Source organism: Cheilinus undulatus, linkage group 1 (assembly GCF_018320785.1).
Source record: "Cheilinus undulatus linkage group 1, ASM1832078v1, whole genome shotgun sequence".
Lineage (NCBI taxonomy): Eukaryota > Metazoa > Chordata > Actinopteri > Labriformes > Labridae > Cheilinus > Cheilinus undulatus.
This window is the reverse complement of record NC_054865.1, coordinates 26,845,875-26,869,585: the sequence shown is the minus strand read 5'-3', so window position 1 is coordinate 26,869,585 and position 23,711 is coordinate 26,845,875. Positions and strand designations below refer to the sequence as shown.

At 37.0% G+C, this 23,711-nt stretch overlaps 2 protein-coding genes across 2 annotated transcripts in view; both read left to right on the top strand.

Moving 5' to 3' along the window:
• LOC121514225 (ras-specific guanine nucleotide-releasing factor 1-like) overlaps positions 1-14,701 on the top strand; it is a 42,353-nt gene extending 27,652 nt beyond the window's left edge. Inside the window, exons 16-27 of the mRNA XM_041794333.1 lie at positions 236-352; positions 3,568-3,738; positions 4,761-4,867; positions 4,976-5,088; positions 8,091-8,151; positions 8,265-8,371; positions 8,463-8,547; positions 8,630-8,827; positions 10,688-10,767; positions 10,876-10,993; positions 11,075-11,143; positions 12,751-14,701. Of these exons, the coding sequence (XP_041650267.1) occupies positions 236-352; positions 3,568-3,738; positions 4,761-4,867; positions 4,976-5,088; positions 8,091-8,151; positions 8,265-8,371; positions 8,463-8,547; positions 8,630-8,827; positions 10,688-10,767; positions 10,876-10,993; positions 11,075-11,143; positions 12,751-12,843 (1,319 nt within the window). The 3' untranslated portion in view covers positions 12,844-14,701. The remainder of the gene's footprint in view (positions 1-235; positions 353-3,567; positions 3,739-4,760; positions 4,868-4,975; positions 5,089-8,090; positions 8,152-8,264; positions 8,372-8,462; positions 8,548-8,629; positions 8,828-10,687; positions 10,768-10,875; positions 10,994-11,074; positions 11,144-12,750) is intronic.
• A 71-nt stretch (positions 14,702-14,772) lies between these two features.
• Positions 14,773-23,505, top strand: LOC121514231 (pro-cathepsin H-like). The gene is made up of 12 exons (XM_041794346.1): positions 14,773-14,924; positions 17,085-17,116; positions 17,259-17,364; positions 17,450-17,520; positions 17,624-17,728; positions 18,495-18,581; positions 18,735-18,790; positions 20,237-20,318; positions 20,402-20,470; positions 21,209-21,315; positions 22,773-22,901; positions 22,989-23,505. Exons 1-12 carry the CDS (start codon positions 14,852-14,854, stop codon positions 23,056-23,058), a joined length of 987 nt encoding a protein of 328 aa, XP_041650280.1. The 5' UTR covers positions 14,773-14,851; the 3' UTR covers positions 23,059-23,505.
• Positions 23,506-23,711: the final 206 nt, after the last annotated feature.

Genomic DNA, 23,711 nt, shown 5'->3' with positions numbered 1-23,711 from the left:
TATAGCGAAGCAACTGAAAATCTGTATTTTTATGATAATGTTGTCAAATCAAACTTGGCATGATTATTAGCCATAAAGTTGAAAAAATTAGATACCCTTACAGTCTCTTATTTTTTTCTCAATGTAGAAATCTTTGCTGCCCAAGTACCATCACTGAGCTCATCTCAAAAGTTATTCTGTACATTTCTATTTTTGCTCTATATTTTTAATAATTGTAAACATTGCTTCTGTCCAGATCTGTCTGTGAGAGAGGAATGTGATGAGGACCCGAGTCAGAGTGATGATGCCGAAGCAGAAATGTCTCCTCCCAAGTCCCCATCAACACCCAAGAATGTCAAGTCAAAAAACTCTGGTACAGTATGACGATGACTTAACAATGTTGTGTTGTCATCCAGTGATGTTCTCCATATGATGTATACTTTCTGAAACCCTTCTTACAGGTATTAAGGACCACTTTGGACCTAACAGTTAAAAATTGAGTTGGCCTTAACATGAAAACTGGCAAACTGCAGTAGTTTACTGCTTAGTGACTAGCCAGCAGTGTCTTCTCATATATGGAGATAAAATCAAATAAATTAAATCAAAACTTTATTTATATAGCACATTTCATACACGGGGAAACACAATGTGCTTCACAGTCAAAAACAAGTGATTACAACAATCAAAAAATTGTATTACAAATTGAGAACACAATATACAACTTTTGGGCAGAAAATAAAATTCAACATGTACACTGAATTTATCCACACAGATTAGATCACACAACATGCACACAAACACAGATAAGTAGATTAAAAGAATAGTAGATCATATCCGTTTTAAAAATCACTTGTAGCATTTAACAGTTAACAGGCTGTCTTTTCTTCTACTACATGCTGACTGTATCTGTCAAGAATTCAGCAACGGCTGCTGAAAATGTAAAAAGCTTGCAGTATTATTACAAGGTTTTAGAATTACGCTTATTGGCTTAACCAATGATTGAAAAACAAGGACAAACAGCAGGCCTGGTCCTTCTTTTTTGTCCGGTCTTCAGTATTAAGTAGTTAAGAGGTGAGACCAGTTCAGACTGAAGATTTGTGATGCAGTCAGACGGTTTTAGAATGTCACAAGGTACAGTTGTAACTGTGTTTTTGGTCATTGCACACAGATAAATATGAAACGGGAATCTGGTTTTGATAGGCTTTAAGGTAACAAAAATTGCGGAAAGGAGAATATTTCTTTAGATCAGTGGTTCGCAAGTGGTTGGTTGGGACCCAACAGAGGGTCTTAGAGCTGTTTTTAGTGGGTCTCGAAGGTGTGCCTGGAAAGAATTAGGCTGAAAGTCCATGATGTACAGATGATCTAAGCGGACATATCCAATCATTTGACTCTGTTTTCCATAATGATTATATTTTAAACTTTTTCTTAAGATCTATATTTATTTATCTTCTTTTCTGGGGGAAACAAAACTGTTTTTCTCATTTAAATGTGTTAATTTTTCAAAATATCAAAAAAAAAAAAAAAAAAAATTTACATCTTATCATTGGAAACAGAAAAATATACAGTGTATTCACTCATGTCAGTTTAAGATTTCCGTAATGACATGCTTCTCCTGTCTCTTTAAAGGGATACTTCAACATTTTGGCAAATTTGCCCATTGCCATAATCCCTATAGTCTTACTGATAGGTTCATTACCTTTAGTTGCCGGTGCAAGCTATTTTTAGATCGGCGCTGCTGAGTTAGGAGCTGCTCAGCTAACGCTATGGTGTCTTACGGTATTCCGGCTTTCCCTCATCAAACTCATCAAATACACAATCCAACAACTCCAAAACACTCTCGTGGACAAGTTGTGACCTGCACATTCACCACACTATGAAATAATAACATATAATTATGTAACATTGAGACACATGAGGCAAATACTCAGAACTATTTCTTGAATAAACCACTGGGCGGAGTGACACGGTGCAGCAGCCATGCCTGGAGTGTAGTTCCGGCTTTGCTTTTACCTTTAAAACATCTCTATCTCGTAATGTTCCATGATTATTTCATAGCGTTCCCCTAGTTCCTGAGGGAAGTTCCTTCTATCAAAAAGCACCTACAAAAGCAAATGAGATGATCAATGACACGCCTGGAAATGTTTCTATATTGTTATCTATAATTCCTAATTAACTGCTGCCAATGGTAAGTGTGAAGTTTTTAGATTTAGGTATGCTAAATAAAACTTTTTAAGTTTTTTTTTTTTTTTTAGCTTTTTTTAACTGTAAAGCCTAGAAGTAGGAGATACATTTAGCTGTAAAGTAAACAAGAAGTGGATGCATCCCTAGTCATATACAGGAAAGGTTTACCAAAGAGACTGGACCATAGGGGGGGCTAAAATCAACACAAACTTCAAGTTCCACACAGCAGCTTTAAGTCCCCATTCATCTGTGATATTATTTCCCTGAAGTGATTCAAGGAACCACCTTTTTGACCAAAAAACATTAAAGCACATAACCTCCCATGAAACCACAAAATGTTGTTGATTACTCAACATGTTTGTTGCTTTTGGACAGAACTAGATTTCCCCTTCGGTATCCAATTATTGTATTAACCTAAATAGCTACTGCCTGTAGCTTTACTATACCATTCTAACATTTTTCAGGAAAATCTTCTCATTAACATAATCTCCCTTTGAATTTTGATGTGTGGAAAGCTTCTCAAGTATTGCTTAATCTTCTGGCTAAATGTTCAGTAACTGGCAAAACGTCTCTTACCAAAAGGGATCGGTTTTTTTCTCCAAATCATGTTTTCTTCTGAATCCATATATATCAAAGAAATCAAGTGTTGTTTTGCCTCCAGTTATTTCAACTAACCAAATAAGGCTTTTCTTCTGCTCTATATAAGGTGCAAAGAGGTTTAAATGGAGAGAGTTGTTTATAGAGGACAAAAATGGCTGCTACAATATGCTTTATTTAGCAAACTTTTTTCAGCAAATGACAACCGTCACTATAGCCAAATAAGGTCTTGATAAAAACCACCCACATCCTCCTGGCCCTCCCCGCATCATACAGAGAGGGAGCATCCACCCCGTAGGTAGTCAGGCACAATTCATCCCCAGTGTGTTCTCTTCCCACGGTGCTGGATACAAGGGAAGCCAGTGCCTTGTGTGAGTAGGTGGAAGGAAACCTTGTACCTTAGCAACGATGTGCATGTTCTTCTACACCGCCCCCGGCTTCATGGAGGAAGGCAGGGAGGAAGGGAGGAGGGTGAGGGAGGGAGGCATAGACGCAGACACAGCAGAGTGTACACCGTCACTCGCACGGGCTGCAGCACACACACACTGTGCTGAGTCTATTTTAGCTCACTGTTGCCCTCCACTGGTCAGCAGCCTATTTTTATTACATATAAAGACTATGTCCACAGCACTGCACACACAGAATCACGATGCAATTTATCAACTAACCAGTGAGCCAGCAGCAATTTAAAGTGCATGTGAGAAAATGGGAAATGCTTGGTGGAAGTGCCCTTTAACTTTTCAATCACAATAACTAGTTTAAAGGTGGTTTGAATCAGTAAACATCTCTATTTTGCTTCCCTTTCCGTAGAGTTTTCCCTGTTTTCCTTCAACAATGGTATGGTGGTGTCATCCTGCCGGGAGCTTGACAATAACCGCAGTGCCCTTTCTGCCGCCTCAGCCTTCGCCATTGCCACAGCTGGTGCAAATGAAGGCACACCGACCAAGGAGAAATATCGCCGTATGTCGCTTGCCAGCACAGGTCAGTCACATCAGGGAATGCCGCTTCTATTGACCAAACAAGTTTCCTGTCAGTGCTGTGGTCCCTCTTATCATATTGTTATGCTATTTAAAATAACTTTGCAATCTGATTAAAGTGACAGAAACTACAACAGAATATGAACCCTACAAAAAACTGTTGGGTCAAATAACACTCTTCTGGGACTGGAAGTAATTTGACTCAAGAAAAGCTTATCATTGGTCCAAAAGAGTGAGTGTGTAGCTCTGGCAAGGGTGCCAGGTTTTCTTCAAACAAATTACAAAGTCCTTTTTTGACATTATGTTATCACTTAAGCCCCTTTTTATAAACAGAGTAATATTTAAGTCAGGAGAAACTTGATCCAGGTTTAAAATGATTTATTTTACACAAGTTAATGAAGATAAATATACAGTGTTTTTGGTGATTAGACTCCATTGTGATGACTTCATGTATTTGAAGGGGTAGCGAGGCAAACAGCTGGATAGGATACCCCCCTGGAGTCTAGACACTGGTGGTGGTTTTGATGAGGGATGCAGGATCAGATGAGGAGTAGATTTCTGAGAAGCTGGACCGGGAAACCAATTTGGTAGCTTGGAGGAGGAGTTTGAGGTATGCAGGATGAGATGAGCTGGACTTATGAGGATCTGGACTAGATGCTGATGAAATGCACGGAGGTGGCTGGGGTGGAGGAGGGTTGCAGCGTCCAGTGGTGGCAACTAATGAATAAGTAGAAACAGTCTTCCTGTTTGAACTTTTGCTGAGCTTCATTAAACTTCAATCTTAGACATCCTTGGAGATCTTTTTTGTATTGAGAGATAGATGGGTATTTTTAAGATCTTTCAAGGTTATTGTTGTCCTGGTTCTGTAAACCACTTGTTTTTGGACAGCACTGACAGACTCAGACTCAGATATGCCAAGTTACATCACATCTCCATCTTAGCTAGCTTCATTGTCAGTATCAGTATCAGAGAAAAGGCTCAAAACAACATTCCCGTTGACTGTAACTTTGTTAAATGTTGTTCCAGGTTTCCCTACAGACCAGAGGAATGGGGACAAAGAATTTGTAATCAGAAGAGCTGCAACGAACAGAGTCTTGAATGTTCTGCGTCACTGGGTCTCCAAACACTCACAGGTACAGTTCAACTTGTCCTCCTTTGTAAAAATGTCTTTGTAAAAAGGAACAAAAAGAAGCATGTTTTTAGCATATTTATGTTTATATATTTAATGTTTTGGTCTTAAGGACTTTGAGCTGAACACAGAGCTGAAGATGAGAGTCATTGGCTTCCTGGAGGAGGTAATGCATGACCCAGAGCTCCTGACACAAGAGAGAAAGGCTGCTGCCAACATCATCAGGTTGGTCTTAGCTTTAACTGATTAAATAATTATCAGGGGCTGTATTCAAAAAGCTTCTTAAGTCCAAAGAGTTTCTCCCAGTGACAAAGAAAATTCTTAGAATTTAGCCTTTTTCCAAGAATTTCCCCTTAGAGTCAAGATGAGATCCTTGTAAAGACAGAAGTTGTTCACAAAGCATCATAGCCACTAATAAAGCTCTTAAGGTGAAAAAACCAGGGATAGTGAGGAGGATTTACAAGTTTCTCAAACAGAGGAAAAATAGCAGATGAGCTCTGTGACAGCCTCAAATTCACATTATTTATTAAATATATTGATACACTTAACAACGTAATACAGCATAATTTAATCTGAAAGAGTAGTAGAGTAGTTTTAAATAGGTAAATCTACTTCACATCCATGCACCCCCTTAGTGTAAGAGCTGTTGAATTTCTTTATCGCTGTGGCTCTTTTTTTCTATCCTTTTACTCACTCATTCAGAATCCACTGGTCAGAATCCACTGTTGGATGCAGGAGATTTTTTATGGGTCCCCAAGATGAGTTTTCAGAAATTCTTTGCTACAGTATTCAATGTGACATTATAGTCACATGGAGGTGGGCTCCACTCTATAATACTTTCCCTCTCCACCATAATAAATAAAACACAAAGCGAGGCTCTACCAGCCATAGCATGGCTAAAGAGCTAAAGTCACCATTACTGATGCTTAGCTAATAACATCGTTACCATTATTCCAGACCAGCCACTGAAGAACCAAGGGGTCTAGCATGCAAAGAAAGTCTAGACAAGTGGCTTCCTGAAGGCTTGTAAAAGGCTTGTAATACAGAAAGTGCCAGGTTGAGTCTGGAATTAACTATTTTAAATGAACCTTAGGACTCCTTTCCAGGAATTTTAAGCTAGGCTAGGACCACTTTTAAAGGATCCTTGGATATGGTGCCATAATCAGTAGGAAGCACAACATACCAGCCTCAACTGACCTCCAAAAATGTACAACAATGTCACAATGTCATTCAGCAGACACTTTTATCCAAAGCGACATACTTTTGAGAGCAAGAACTACACAAGCAAATGTACCTGTATTCTGAATATCTGTAACGTTTTATTATCTTGAAAAAAACATATTTGCTGTTCTCCACAGTGGAAATAGCAGGATTTTTATAATCAAGTTTGTTTAAAAGTAGACTTTGTCTGTTGGTTCCAAATTAAGCTTATGCAAATAGATTTAAACCTGTGTTCCTTTTAGTGGCCAGCAGGGGGAGCTTCCAATATTTGCAAAAAGAGATGTAGGAAAACAAAAATGCCCTTACTTCTCACTCTCTCAATCTTAGTAAATATTTTCCTAAGGATTTAATGGTCTTGAACCCTAGATTCAAGTTTCAAAGGTTTAAATCAGCTTGTTGCTTTTAATGTTGTAATTTAAGATCCCCTTATATAAAAAAATGCTTACAGACCAAAGGCCTAACAGTGATTGGCTAGTCACATCTATCGTAATCTATCAACTAGGAAAAGACATAAAGAATTGATGAATTTCTAAATATTGTCACATCTGACCACAAACAAAGAAAGACAGCAACAGCTAATGTGCCAGACTGGTGCCAGAGGGACTATATGTTGACTTTGTTCACTTTAAACAGTCAACTTGTGCCACGTTGTGCTGATATAACAACATTATATCAGCACAACATGGAAAAAATAGCCTAAAACCCCAGTATGGTGTGAAGTGGTGTGTTATCCTGCAGCATTGCTGAGAAAATTATGTAGCTGAGGGCAACAATGTACAGCCATGGACAAAAGTATTGGCACCCCTGGAGTTTTTCCAGAAAATACACCATTTCTCCCAGAAATTGTTGCAATTACAAATGTTTTGGTATACATGTGTTTATTGTCTTTATGTGCATTGGAACAACACAAAAAATCTGAAGAAAAAAGACAAAAATGACATAATTTTACACAAAACTCAAAAAATGGGCCAGACAAAATTGTTGGCACCCTCAACTTAATATTTGATTGCACAACCTTGGGAAAAAATAACTGAAACCAATCTCTTACTATAACCATTAACAAGCTTCTTACACCTCTCAACTGGAATTTTAGACCACTCTTCTTTTGCAATCTGCTCCAGGTCTCTCAGATTTGAAGGGTGCCTTCTTGCAACAGCAGTTTTGAGATCTCTCCATAGGTGTTGAGTGGGATTTAGATCTGGACTCATTGCTGGCCACTTCAGAATCTCCAGCGCTTTGTCTCCAACCATTTCTTGGTGTTTTTTGAGGTTTGTTTCAGGTCGTTGTCCTGCTGGGACACCCATAACCCAAAACAAACCCAGATTTCTGACATTAGGCCCTTCATTGCGGCCCAAAATCTTTTGATAGTCTCCAGATTTCATGATTCTCATGATTATATTACACACAGTGGACAAAGGAATCTCAAGATCTCTGGAGATGGACTTGTAACCTTGAGATTGTTCATATTTTTCTACAATTTTGCTTCCCTCAGACAATTCTCGGCCCTTCTTTCTCTTCTCCATGCTTGGTGTGACACACACAGGCACACAACACAAAGGTTGAGTCAATGTTTATACATTGTAACTGGCTTCAGGTGTGATTTTTATATTGCCAGCACCTGTTACTGCCACAGGTGAGTTTAAATGAGCATCACATGCTTGAAATAAAATGATTTACCTACAGTTTTAAAAGGGTGCCAATAATTTTGTCCGGCCCATTTTTTTGAGTTTTGTGTAAAATTATGTCAATTTTTTCTTTTTTCTTCAGTTTTTTTTGTGTCGTACCAATGCACATTATGGCAATAAACATGTATAAACAAAAAACATTTGTAATTGCAACAATTTCTGGGAGAAATGGTGCAATTTCTGGAAAAATTCCAGGGGTGCCAATACTTTCGTCCATGACTGTATGTAACCCAGACTTAACAAACAGTTATCTGTTCAGTAAATCACCAGTAATTCAGCAAAAAAGTGAATTACTGGCTTATTCTCTCTTCCTCTATGCAGGACTCTCACTCAGGAGGACCCTGGAGACAACCAGGTCACTCTAGAGGAGATCACACAGACAGTGAGTTTTGTGAAGTTTAAAAAACCCTCAGCTACAGTATGAAAGAAATAATCTGTGCTTTAGCTGTATTGTGGCAGTGTCTTTCATTGTGTGTGTTTATATTTGTATGTCAGGCCATGGAGGATTGTAAGACTGAGCCTTTTGAGAGCCACTCTGCCCTGGAGATAGCAGAGCAACTCACACTGCTGGACCACCTGGTCTTCAAGGTCATCCCATATGAGTGAGTGCACATATATACACACACTGACACACAAACACATGTACAGAAAGAGGATTGAATGTTGGTGTTTTTCCGCTTATTTCTTTTTCAGGGAGTTCTTTGGCCAAGGTTGGATGAAGAATGACAAAAACGAGAGAACTCCATACATCATGAAAACAACCAAACACTTCAATGATGTATGTGTCCACTATACTGTTATGATTAAAGACATGGATAGATGGATGTTATATTTTCTTTATATATTTGTCCTTTTATCAGGTCAGCAACAGGATTGCCACAGAGATCCTGCACTGGGATGATGTCAACATGCGAGTGGCAGTGATTGAGAAATGGGTGGCAGTGGCAGACATCTGCCGATGTCTCCACAACTACAACGCCATCCTGGAGATCACTTCCTCTCTCAATCGCAGCTCTATCTTTCGCCTCAAGAAGACGTGGCTCAAAGTCTCCAAGCAGGTATGAGTATGACTCAAGTTTGTAAATCTAATTTTATTTTCCTGGAGCACAGAGCTCTCATAATGTACTTTTTTGGCGTAGTAAGCAAACACTACACAATATATTTGTTACTGAGTAGTGGACTTACCGATATTACATTTTTTTCATCTTCAGTATGTTTTGATAAAAGAAGTTTATTGCATTCAGGGTATGTCTTACAGAAATGAATGCAGTTGTGATCCAGTTATCTCACTGCTTGTATTAAGTAGGACTCCTAAAAAGTTTAATATTACCTACTGGATGTTTCTTTTCTAAAAATTTAAAACAACATCAGTGTCCCCCCTAGGTTTACAGCTTTTGGGGGGTGGGGTGGGGGATTGCAGCAGCAGGACACTGACACAAACACTTAAAGAACTCATGGTGTTCATGGGATTCTTTAAATCCCAGCTGTCAATATAGCACTCTATCTATCCATCTATCTATTTAGGTTGGAAATCAACTTTTTTGCCTTCCTGCCACATCAGGAGTAACTTTAGGACTGTTTCAGACCAATATAAAGTGTAAAGTTGACCTATGCTGTCAAAAAAGTCTTCCTACATGCAAATGAGTCTGACATCTGAAAGATTTAACAAATAAATAACCAAAAAATGATTTAGGAAACCATTTATTGTAACATATAACATATTTATAAAAGGTAAGATTATGTATCTTGGTAAATGTTCTTTATGATGATTGATTGTCCCCCACTGACTTTATCTACTCATTTTCTCTCTCTTCACTATTATTATCCATACACATTGCATGTCTCAGTCTCATCCTGTTGTCTCTATGCCTTTGTGATCTTTTATCAATACTACATTTTTAAAGGTTGAAGAGTTTCTGTTGTAATCTGCATGTGGACAAGGTTTATTTACGAGCGTAAATTATGAGCATAAATATCGCCAATAGCGTCAGACGCTATGCGAAATATGCACTCAGTCATAGTCTGTATAGGAACTGATCCCTTCCAATATTCACAGCACACCTGCCCACACACACCTGTGAGGGGCCATGTGTATTTCTGCCTGCTGTGGTGAGAAGATCAAGAGGGAGCCGGTGCGGACATGAGCTCACTGTTGTGGATTTTAACCACGTTTCCCATCGGTTTGTCCATTTGCAGTGTAATATACGGGGGATTGCAGGATTTTCCTGTATTACAAGTGTCAGACTTTTTGCAAGAATTTAATACACTGTGCACAATTTCTACAATCTCGTGCCAAAATCCAGCGCTCTTTTAACTATCTCAGATGTAAAACAAGCGGGGCTTCGGTTCATACACAACTTTAGAGGATAAATCAGTTGCATTGGAGAACTCCCTCTCATGATACTGAGTCAACGCATCCTAGCAAACATTAGACCCCAGCTCTGACACGGGGAGGATGGGTGGGGCTCAGTGAGCATGTGGGTTTGCTCAGCTCTGCTCATGGAGTCAAAGGGAACAAGCAGAAAAGCAGGTCTCAGAAATTAAATACATTCATGTAAACAAGATAAATAAATTAAAAGGCTATTTAGCTTTTTTTTGAAAAGGGACCAGGTAGAGACCTGCTCTACAGGAAAGATGTCCTTAAATGACTTCTGTTGTGATCTGGCGCTTTAAAGAAAATACAATTAAATAAAATTAACTCGATGTTAAAGGGGGGTGTGGGGTGCTGTTTACCCCCCCCCATAGACTAGTAGGGGAAACACTGAACATTTTTGAAAATCAACAAAATAAACAGATGACAGAAAACTCTGGACGGTTCTTCCTTTTTAATAAGATCATTCTCAGTTTGTAAAACTTAATCCCAGTTTTTGTATTATATTTTCTCACAGCTGTGTTTTTTTCTTTGGTAAATTTTCTAGACAAAGACTGTGATTGATAAGTTACAGAAGCTGGTGTCATCAGAGGGACGATTCAAAAACCTGAGAGAGGCTCTAAAGAAGTAGGTGCTCTAAAATTAAAGCTGAAGATTTTTATGTTTTCCTTTTTTTGTTGTGTTACTACCTCTGTGCATGTTTGTCTCTCTCTCTGACTGGTCTTTTGTCCTTAGCTGTGATCCTCCCTGTGTTCCCTACCTGGGTATGTACCTGACAGACCTGGCCTTTATCGAGGAGGGAACACCCAACTACACAGAGGACAACCTGGTCAACTTTTCAAAGATGAGAATGGTGAAAAACACATTTGTGCTGATTTAGATAGATTCCACAGGGAGTTCATTGAGGTTCTAATTTCTTCCCATTTCTCTCCAGATATCTCACATCATCAGAGAGATAAGACAGTTTCAGCAAACAGCTTACAAGATTGATTATCAGCCAAAGGTGGGGTTACCTTTGTCTCTACTGTTTTCTTTGAAGAAATGATTTTATTATCACGTTGAGCTTCTGAAACACAATATAATCACTTTTGTTTTCAGATTTTTGATTAATGTAGACGCACTTTACATTAGGCAGCTGGGCGTTTGTATTTATCCACCTTATTCCTGACCCTCATGAAACTCTGCCCGAAATGTGGTTGCAACTACCAGTCCCTCCTGTCAGACAGGGACTTTGCATAGTAACAAGGTGCAAATCCTGATTACTATTAGAAATTTGGAGATAAAATCTGTAATAATTCCTCCATCTTCTACTGGAGAGGACAAAATGGAGAAATTGCCTCTTTTAAAGTACTTTATTAGCATCATGTCAGTATTTGCATAGTAATAGGGACCATAATGTTTTGTTAGAGGATTTAGGAAACAACTTCAAAGAAGATGTAGAGCTCAGTCAGAGCTTTAGCATTTCTCTCTTTAGTTTGTGAGTTTGCAGAAATTCTTATTTCACCAACAAGTCCTTCTGTGAATGTGCGAACTTTATTAATATCCTGTCTATGATTCTTTTAGTCAACTCTTCAGTGTGTTAAATGTAAAGGTCTGTATTAAGCATTTATATTGAATTAATATTAGAAGATTCACATCTCTGATGCATTTAGACAGTAAACAGCATGTTTAAACACTATTATTAAAGACACATATTTAACTTTATCTAGTTGTTAGTACCACAAACAGAGCAACAGCTACTAGGCATTTCAGAAAATATCATGTATAACCTTCAAGTTGTAATATCATTTACACTGAAAAAGAGAATTGGTGGATAAACTTATAAAAATTACCTCAAGTGGTAACACACAATTGAATTAAGTTTTCCCAACTCAAATTAACAAGCTGATTAACACAATTCCTTTGAGTCATATGTATTTATTAATTTGATTTCTTTCAACCTAAAAATGTTCTTTAAGAACTTAAATTCAAAGTCAACTTAAAGTTTACAGTAAATCCCACTCAATGATTTACTTTACCCTACACGGTCAAGTCCTATTCCATCATGTTCAGCATGCAGTAACTTCCTTCATGGGGCAAAAGTGTCTAATGCCCAGAGGCACTCTGGAAAAAACCTGCAGATAAAGGGATGATTGCCAAATAGTTTGGGTACAATTTAAAAAAATACTCAAAGTGACTGAGTATTGTTCACTTTAAACTGAAAATGCATTCTATTAACTCAGAAAAGTAGCTGTTTCTGATTTGTAAGTTAACAAAACTCAGTTTTTTTAAACAACCTTTAAATGTTCAGGCTACAGTGAAAGATTGAAGGGTGTATTTGATCAAAATAGTACACTTTCAGAAGGTTCAGTCTATCTTCCTTGGCAACTGACCATATACAGTAGGACAAGTAGTGCAAAAAGACAATGACAAGAGCTCTTTTAGCTATGAGAGGTTTGTTCCCAATGACTACAATTTACTTTCACAACAGTTCAAATAGCTATCATGTAAAGTATATTTATCTTCTTAATTTTTGTAAGAGATAAAAAGTGAATAAAATGTGTGCTATATTATCTATAAGAAGGTTTGTGTAATAATTATGATCACTGTTGTATGTTATTTTTTCTTCAGGTTGCAAAGTACCTGTTGGACTGCAGCACAGTACTGGACGAGGAGAGCCTTTATGAGGCGTCTCTCAGAATTGAGCCGAAAACATCATCATGAAGAAGATGACTCTCTCTGAACCCTCATACAGAGTGTGAAGGGAATATTATATTATAATGTACATATAGTATACTATTATTTGTATTAGACACAGTAGGCTGTGCCCTTCTAGTTTGTGCTCCCTTATGGACTTGTTGTGTATAATCGTTAATAGAGACTGAGTAGAAGCCCAGAGCAGTTTTATGTATATAGTTACAGAGTATTTATATGTTCTTTATTGTCTGAAATACCATTTTATTATGAAGTTATTTTCAACCACAGAATCAAAGTTTAAAAGGTACATGATATTTAATCATATCCTCATGGTATTTTTGCAGAATCAGGCAGTTGTTTTTATTAAAGTGGGATTGAATATGAACAGCAGCTTTTCTGCAAGGGTTATAAAGACACAGAGAGAGAAGTGTACATAACTGCATTGTCCCACACAGAAACATACAGACACCATTAAAATATTTAGTCTTATCAGAGCAGTAGCCTTCAGTATATCCTGTTTGTTGCCAAATAGAGGCTAAAATTTTAAAGTAATGGCAATAGCTGCTCATCCACTGACAAATATATATTAAAAAATGCGATGATTATAAGCTTATAGTTTGGCACTGATTCTAATGAAGAACAAGAATGGCAGACTCCACAAGTAATGCTAAGATAACTATCAACAGGTAATTATAAAAGGTAACGAGGATGGTTTGGCAAGAGAAAATCCTGCAGATTGCTGTAGCTTGGCATCACTATTTAATAGAAAACTATACGGTGTTTTGGTCCTTCTGTGCAGTTTTCTCTTGTCAAGCTAAAGTTACAGTAAATCTACTAAGCACCTGCTACATGAAGATGGTAACTTATTGAGACTTTGACACTTTCTCAAACTTTCTTCACAGAAGAATTCATTGGTAAATGTGTGACTGCTTTTCTGTCTAAAGTTGAATTGTGTGTGGATGTTTCATGTAGCCACTGAATGACAAGGTTTATGGATCTGAAAGGGCTGGAGTCAAAACGATGAAACTTTCCTAAGGATCAGGTCCAGATTTTTTCAAGCTTGTAGAGATGGATTTTTATGCTTTGCTTATCATCACCGTACTCCCCTGGTGGGCAATGATGTGTATATATAGCATAAGCATTGGCAGTGTATGTAGCAGATGTAACCTATATTTGAGCCACTTCAGGAATTGAAATTCCCAGCTTCTACACTCAGACAAAGATTTTATGGTTAATCCACTTTGGCCAGTGCATTATGGTTTTGCCTTAATCTTAAAATGAATTATATACCACAAAAGTATGTAAACTATTTTGTTCTACAATTTGCCAATGACGCAGAAGTATTTGCTATGTACAATTACCTGTACAGGCAGCCTGATGCGTTTCCTAATGTGCAATGTGTTCAATACATATCCCTTGAAATGTGTTATCCTTATGATAGTTCAACTCTGTAATAACTTTATGTGTATGATACTTTGAAAAAGAATGTTGAAAGCAACTTATAAGTGTAACACATTCAGTATCCTGTCTACTCTAATGTGTTAGCAGGAACTATACAGTAGTTATATTGTGCTTATTATTCTTGGAATATTTATAGGTATTTTTTACAGGCTTTGTATAGAAAAACACCTAAAGCTTAAGTGGCAGGCATGAACCACTTTCACTTGTTCAAATCAAATCTATATCTAGAACAGTATGTGTACTGTATTTTAACCCCACCCTTGCACATGAATCTTTACCCTCTAACAGGCACATCAAATGTTTGCAGTGAGCAATACCCAGTGAAATTATCTTTCAGTCTATTTCAACAGCTTGAGTAGTTATTTCCAGTTTTGTATAAAAGTGTATTCTTTCCTGATTACCTCTTGTTAATAAATCTATTCTTTCTCAGGGGGAAACGTGTGTTTTCACGTTATCAAAACTCATAAGTCTAGCTGCTCGGAGATCAGAGAGGTTCAGATGGAGGGGTTTACGTTTTAATTGGCCTCCTGAAGGATCCGAGTCATGTGACGTTCTCAGCTTTAGGAGCGTAAGCATGGCGGTCAGTGTTTGGTTTTTGAGCGCTGTTGTCACTTTTGTTCATTTAACGCCGTTAACTTTTATCAAAGGTAAGTAACTTTTTTTATGATGTGTATATGCACTTGCCTTATCGGTTAGCACGTGTCTGGTTGAACTGGGCTAAGGATAGGCAGGATAACAAGTGTTTGCACGGACTAGTAGCCTGAACAATAGGCGAATAGCTACAAGACGTTTGTGTTTCTAATATGTAAAAAGTGTTGGAAACAGTTGCCTGCTGAGGTCTTTGGCCTTACAATTGGTGGCAATTACTACAAACAATAACGACCAATTGACTAGGTTTGGGGCTTTTCTTAATTACGCGTAATTTAGCTAAAGAATAAGCAAAGGGGACTTTATGTTCCTTGTTTGTGTCACACTTTTAAGATACACTTGAGGGTTGTGACCTTTTACATTCTATTATTGAACTTGTTCGGAATCTAAATTATTTTGGTATTTTTTATTGGTTAGTTTCATCTGTATTGGCACATATCTAACTAAATCATTTTCAAAACCATCCTTCTGCGACCAGAGCTTGTATTTTTTATGCATATTTAATATCTCCTACTTGTTTAGGATTCATTTGACCTGATGAATATGATGACTCATTGTTTCCCAATAACAAGTAGTTAAAAAAATAATGTCCTCATATGAGGACAGTGGGTCTTTTTTGGCATAAAACAGTGAAGACATCATTGTGTAACACAATTAAAACAAATTGGTGCAAAAACAGAGTTGGAAATATCCTGAAAGAAGAAGAACATTTTCCCCTAAATATTTATAGCACCCTTCTGCTATTATTTCGACTTATATCTTGCTTTCTATTTCACAGCTTCGTAATATTTTATGGCCTCCAACATTTTTTGTGAGGGAATTAAAATTCATCTTGAAGAGGTGCTTAGACTTTGTTTAAACCTATATAGAGATTATACATATTTTTAAATTAGGCTACTCAGTTAATGCCATAATTTTATCATACATTTCTAGGTATTTTTTTTATGGGTGATTCTCTATTTGTAATCACAGTGTTGTTGTAAAAGGCAGAATATTATTTAAACTGGTTACAAAGTTAAGGATTCATTAGTTTTAATCCAAATTTAACTAAACAACATCAAAACATAATCAATGGTTCAATAGTTTTTAATTTTGAGAAATAATGGCATGTTATGGTAGTGACAGTACTTCTGTATTGCCAGCAGTGTTATGGGGGAAAGGAAAACCTCTTGAATTTTTTTTCTTACCTACTTTGATATATATTTAAGTTGTATCTTTGAAAATGCAACAGAAAAAATAGCAAAAATTGTGAACCTGTTTTATTCTCATGCAGGAAATTTAGAGTTCTAGGTTGAGCTCACCCACCTCACAATACTAAGTACCCTATAAATGGTTATTTCTCATATATGTAGCTTAAAATGATCAGAAACATATTTGTGTTTCACAGGATAATAGCTTAGGATGGCTCAATATGCAAGATTAAATCAATTTGACTTTTTCTGTTTGTTTTTGGACCAAATTGCACAATTTTGATAGAATGGCCAGTATAAAATATCAAAAATATCAAACAACCCAGCATATAAAATTTCCTGAATGTGATACCTCCCAAACCACCTACCTTCCCAAGCTGTATTTCTTTATTTTAATACCAGTAAAAAGTCACAATGTACTCATTCAAGTACATGCTGTTTAGTGTTGCTGTAGCTTGTTAATGTTGATAAAATGTATCAGATTTGCAGCCTTATCAAACTAAAACATTACCAATAATACATAAGCAAGTTTCAGTCATAAAATTTGAAAAATCTTTATTCCATGACGTTTTTTTTCCCTGAGACAAGTGATAGAGTATTTTTGGTTTGAATGAATGGTGTTCATCTTGAATGGACACTGATAAGTGTAATGTACTTTTGTGACCACAAGATGGCAGACAAAGTGTCAAAAAATGAGACTAACAGGTCCAAATTCAGCAAAATTAAGAATAATATTGCATGGAACCCAAAATGTAATGTCCTCATATGAGGATGCTGAGAAGCAGGAGGTTTAAAGGAGAGTGGAGTACATGTTTTAGAGTATCATGTAACTGCATTAAGCACAAAGACCTTACATTAGGTTGGGATAAGGATAATACATCTCTGCACACCTTAAATGTCTTTAGGGCTAAAGGTGAAAATCAGTACCAGGCTGTTCTACTAACTGATGGTGTAATTTTGTCCTTTCAGAAGAAAATCATTTCAAACAGTGGATGTTACAGGTACAGTATGCAAGCTACCCAACGACAAAGTGCCTGAAAGCTTAATCCTCACAGCCAAGTTAGTTATTTGATTTTTAATGAATCAAGAACTTCCCTGATCAAAATTTCTTTCCTCTGCTTTATTTCTCTTTTTGACCTACAGCACAATAAAGTTTATGACCATGAGGAGTTTAATCACCGGCTCAAAATATTTACAGAAAATAAAAAGATGATAGAACATCATAATGCAGGAAATCACTCATTTACAAGTAAGCACAGTTCTTTACGTTTAAAGTATATATTTATAAGGCTAGCAAAAATGTGCTTTTTCTTATAAAGCTTTTTTATGTTTAGTGGGACTGAATCAGTTCTCAGACATGTCATTTGAGGAATTCGGGAAATTCTACCTTCTGTCACAGCCCCAGGTATGATGTGTCTTTAATACAACACACTTAATGAAGCTTGTTGGGTTATACATCAGTATAAAGAAATGATCCTGCTATGATCCCATGATGTGTCTCTTTTTAGAACTGCTCAGCTACTAAAGGAGCTCACGTCAGCAGGCCTCGTCCAAATCCCCGGTCTAAAGACTGGAGGAGGGGAGGGAACGTTGTGACTCCTGTGAAGAACCAGGTATTTTCATATAGAGCCAAACTTCATGTATATAAAGACATTGTTCAGAGTATAGGAAGTAACTCATCTGATTGTTTTTTTGTGTAAATCTGGACAACTCTTCAGTGCTAGAAAAAAACATGTTTCAATTCAAATACATAAATCTGTAATTTATGAAGTTAATCAGGTGACATTGCAGTGGCAGAATTATGATGGACAGGAACAGTTGTGGTTTCCTGTAGAAATGACTGATTTAATTGTGAACACTGGAAAAGTTAAATCAAATAATGAAGCAGTGCAGTGTTGACTCTGCGATAAAGCTTAATGTTACATTATTTATCAACATAGCTTAAATTGTTTAAGAGTAAATAAGCTGCACTTATCTGACAGGGTGACAAACACTGCAGGAAATTAGTCACTTATCTTTATTTTTATTCTGCTTTCAGTTGTGTAAATGACATTATAAGCTTTAAATGGTACTCAGCAATATAGAAGTTCACTTTTTCAAACAGGAGGATTTGTGCAAAGTTGAAATTGGTGGAGCATATTTCTCTCATTCTTTTATTCTTGAATATTAAAATCCATATATCTACTTTGAAAGTCAAGCTGCCCTTTAAAATTTTAATCCTGAATTCAACCTGAAATAAGTTTTTCTCATACAGCTCTGTCAAAAACACTTGAAATACTCCAACCATTTTTACAATCAGAACTTTTGTGTGTAAAGTCAGCTGTGCTAGTTTTACATGAGTGAATCAGTGGTAATGTGAGTTATGTTATGTATTTTTAGGGTCACTGTGGGAGCTGTTGGACGTTTTCTACAACAGGCTGTTTGGAATCTGTGAATGCCATTGAGACCGGGAAGCTAATACCTCTGGTGAGATTTAAGTGATGACTGCTTGATTAACTCAGCTCTGGAGATCTATCTGGAGATGATGGTGCTTTAGAAGAAACGTGATTTACTATTTGTTACACTACACAGCATTACTTTTGTGTTGAAAGCATAATGCTGTTTTGATTTCTCTTTCAGTCTGAGCAGCAGCTGATAGACTGTGCCCATGGCTTCAAAAATTATGGATGCATGGGGTAAGAACCACAAATATACCCAAAAATTTTAGTTCGGTACGTACCTTTGTTTTTGAAGCCATGGTTTGGTACGTTTTTGACACGGTAACTAAAGCAACAAAGAATTTCTTTTATTATTGAGTATTCATTGCGTGCTGACTTCCCACTCTAAGCAGCCAATCAGGGTTGATGCTCTGTAATGAGAAGGGTATTTACATTGTTCAAACCACACCATTACTGTTTGACTCTGATGAAGATGCAGTGTGCGTTGAATGATTGAATGAGTGATTTTTGTGCTTCAGTTTCTTTTTTGGATTTGCCTATGAGTTAAATCCATTGAAACGCTTTTGTACATTATTACTCCTTTCTGTGAGCACTGACTGCCACCTGTGGAGGGGCTGAAGCACAAGAGACTCCCTCTTCACAGAATTTATTTTTCTTAATTGAGAACTTTATAATGTCCCTTGCATACATTGTTTAAATTGCAGCATGTAGTGTTCAGGCTTTCTTTTAAGAAACATTTTTTACACTTCAAAAAATAAACTAAAATGAATTTAAAAAATTAGATTTAAATGAATAATAATGCTGCAACCTCCTGCCTAAAAGGTCTTCCATATACACAGATATTGAGATACATTATGCAAATACAAGGTTATTTATTTTTATTGATATATTGACATATGGAAACCCATTTCTCTAATCCTCAAACTTCCCAGCCGACCTTTAACACATTATGTAACTGTTAGTGAGCTATTTAACATCTTTCCTGCTGATTTTAACATGGACTTAAGCATTGGATTGCTTTTTCGACGGATGGAACCGACTTCAAAGTTTGGAGCACTTTTCACGGCCCATCTGAGCAGATGAGGAGGAAATAGTCTTCCCGAGTCTGAGTCTTAACAATGCTGTGACACAGCTGCGGACATGATGGAGTTCCCTTCGGCTTTCCTGACGGTGTGCATATGGGAGCCTAGCTGTGCATGTATGTGCGCATTACATGTCTGTACTGTACTAAGAGGCCTGTAGTGAATTGATACACTACAAATATGTGTACCTTTACACCCACAAGGAATATGTTCTCATACATTGTCAGTTATAGCTAAACAGAAAAGACATTGGCTGTGTCCAAATCACACAATTAATTCCTGCGTCCTGAATATGGAGTTCTCAGTAGTGGACAATATAGTGAGCTCACAAAAATAGCATTATATAAGTAAGGACGATACAGTGTTTTTAATGATGGAAATGTTTTGTGCAACATTTATGTTGTGCATGCAGGATTTGGTCTTGTGGTTTAATTGAACTGGGGCATTCAATTCAAAATCTTCTCCTTGGATATCTGCTCAAAAAATAAAATGTCAACACTCGTCATAAAGTCTTACACAGACACATTTCAGCCTGAGGTGTTTGGGAATGAATGAACAGCAATGCATTTTTCCTGTTAAAACACTGTCTGATTTGTTTCAGTGGACTCCCCAGCCAAGCCTTCGAGTACATCAAATACAACAAGGGTCTTATGACGGAGGAGGACTATCCTTACAAAGGCCATGTATGACTTTTTTGTTGTTATGCCTCATCCTAAGTATTGTTCAAAAGATTCTGAATGAAGGAATTATGTTCTTGTTGTTGCAGGAGGACACATGTCTTTTTAAGCCTTCGCATGCAGCTGCTTTTGTCTGGGATGTTGTCAACATAACCACTGTGAGTGTTTACATGTTTGTATACAAGTGCTCTTTTACTTTTGGACTGAAGGCTTCCAACTGACATGAAAGACTCATTTAAATAAATCCAAATGCTAACATTTTGATCTTAACTCAGGAAATAGAGATAAACTAGAAAAGCACTCAGAGAGCGCAGACCTCTGCCATTAGCTCTATCTCCCAATAGTACAGAATCCTTTCAAAAATTCCTGGATCCAGACAGTGATCCGGATCAGTCCTAAAATCTAATAAGTTTTTTCTTATGCCATTTATGACATTTCCTAAAAATTTCATGAAAATCCGTCCATGACTTTTTGAGTTACATTGCTAACAAACTAACAAACAAACCCTGCCGATCACATAACCTCCTTGGCGGAGGTAACAATCAGAAACCAATGAAAGATATATGGCTTATTAATGGCTGAGTCATACAAATCCAAAGGTTTTTTAACACGTCTTTTTATTATTAACAAGACATTAACAGCTGTTAAACATGGGGCAGGAACACTAAACAAAAAACACCAACTCACATGTTTTAAAAGAAAAATTTACCAATTAGATAGTTAATCAGAACCCTGTTGGTGAGAGAGAGACAGAAACTACTCAACTACTGTTTTCTGATTAGCTTTCTTGTACTTGAATTAAACATTGCCACTGTCGTGCTGACTTGTATTAGAAATTTTGATATACTGTTCTCAAAATGTAATAGCATCAAATTTCTACATTTACCACTCCACAGAATGATGAAAAAGCCATGGTTGATGCTGTGGCCTGGCTCAACCCTGTGTCCTTTGCCTTTGAGGTCACACCTGATTTTATGCACTACAAAGAAGGAGTTTACTCCAGGTGAGCTGAGATCATCTTCCCTGTGATATTACTGTAGGCTACGGTCTTCAAAATAGGCAGTGAGAATCAGTAACCACATTGATGTTTTTAAAATCTCTGATAGTCAGTCCAGTAATCAACCAGCACAGAAGTTATATATGCATGCAAGGAGATTATAGTCCTAAAACGCTGCTAGTGAAATAGCAAATGACAGGAATCTTATTAAAGTTATATTAGAGCACAACACATTTTTCAAATTTTTGCCCGTTAAGTTGCCGGGCAAAAATCAGATTAGCTGAGACAAAAAATGTTGTACTTTCACTTTTATACATTTACTTTATTTAACTGAGAAGACTAAAAGGTGGTAGAGACAACAGCCCTCATTTATTAAAGTACTATTATCAAGCCTAACTCTAACTGGGTGTTTTAACCTATCTGGATGTGAGCAGAGAATATGCTCATGTACACATGTTTTCAAGTCAGTGTGGACCTGTGTTTAGTGTATTTAATTTGACTGATTTGTTGGAGGGTTATGAAATTATACTGCAGTGCCTGTTAGGGCAGATGGGTAAGAATCCAGACATTTATGGTTCAATTGATCAGATTTGGCACCTAAAATGTATCTAACATTACACTCCACCTCTACCAATCTCTGCAGGCTGTATTGCTATTTAAATGATGTTGAGTAGCAAGAGCTTTTAGTAAATTTCTGTGATGTAGAACAGGACCTCATCCAGGGCTTCTATAATGTCTCAGTTAAAGTCTTGCATTTAGCAAGAAGGTATTCAAATGAGAAATGGACATTACACACAAAACAACACACTTTTTGTTGCAATCTTAAGGGCCGCCCCCTTTTACAGCTGAATGTAAAGAACTGATGGTTGTATGGTCTCAATGTGAAGAATTTAGATTACATGTATTTCATATATTAGTTATGTATCTTGGATGTATACATCAAATATTTAAACTTGAGCTGGAGTTCAGTTGTCTGCAAAAATACTGTTAACCTTCCAGATGTGGTGTTTCTGATTCACTTGAATGCAACTTTTCAGGCTTACAAACAGCTTCTCTGACCTGGAGATTAAAACTGTAACAAGAAGAGCATTCTGTTTTTGCTTTATGTCATGCAGCCATGTTGTGAACTCTGGAGGCAGATGACAGATGTTTTAGCTGCAGCTTTGACCAATACACGGTCATTCTTATGCTGGGATTAGCCAGATATGCACAATTCAAAGAACACACATGGACCCTGTCATAAAATAACCTTTTACACCCAAATCTGCACTAGTTTCTACACCTGACTGTTAAATGAAGTCCAAAATAGATTTTACATCCTAAATTATGTTGTATATTGCCCATTTATCTTTAAGTGGTTTTAAAATCATCAACATAAAGCACATCAGCATTGATAGCTGCCTACTCCTTGTACAAAATGCACAAAGCCTCTTGATCTAAAAGTATCAGCGTTTTGTGTTTAGTTTGCAGTGTGAGAAAACAGCAGACAAGGTGAATCATGCAGTCCTAGCTGTGGGTTACGGAGTTGAAAAGGACGGCATGCTGTATTGGATCGTGAAGAACTCTTGGGGCACAGCCTGGGGAATGGATGGGTAAATATAGCAGTGTGTGCATATCAGCATGGTAGTTGTTACAGGTTTTAGAGGTCAAAATCACCTCTTTTTTTCTTTATCCTTTAGATACTTTTTGATTGAGCGAGGAAAAAACATGTGTGGACTGGCTACGTGTGCTTCATATCCTCTAATTTAGTCTGAAGAGAAACACAGACTGAACAAAGTCATCCAGAGACAACAAATGGGGTCAAAGTGAGGGAGTCGGCGTTCATGAAGTGTTTCATGCTGAACTTTGGTTTTCTGACCATGTGTACAGTACATGTAAATGATTTCACGTAGAAATTGAAAAGGAAGATAGAATAAACAAATGTTAAAAGTACTGTAAAACATGTATTTATTTACAGCTGAATTAGTACCATGATGTCCATCCACCCACCCATCCATCCATATATCGCTTACCCGTTAGGGGGTCTCTGGGCAGTACAATGATGTATTTTAAATACACGGTTACATGAAAGAAGCTCAGGGCTATTCAGATACATTATTTTACATTCTGACATGTGGTGGCTACTGGGTTTATTGTATGTACTTGTATAAAGTGTCCTTATATTGTTGTTAAATTAAATATATATATCCCAATCAACATTACAGTGCTGTGCTTTTGTCTATTGTGGTGCCTGGGTTGGGAGTTGTTTTAGTTTCTTCTAGATCAGGGGTTTTCAAAGTGTGGTAATGTGAGCCTCCCTTGAGAGACAAAATGATTTATTTATGGATGCCCCCACCATAAAAGATATGATTTAAACAACTATATTTTTAGACTTTTATGTCTCATCTTTAAGCATTTTTATT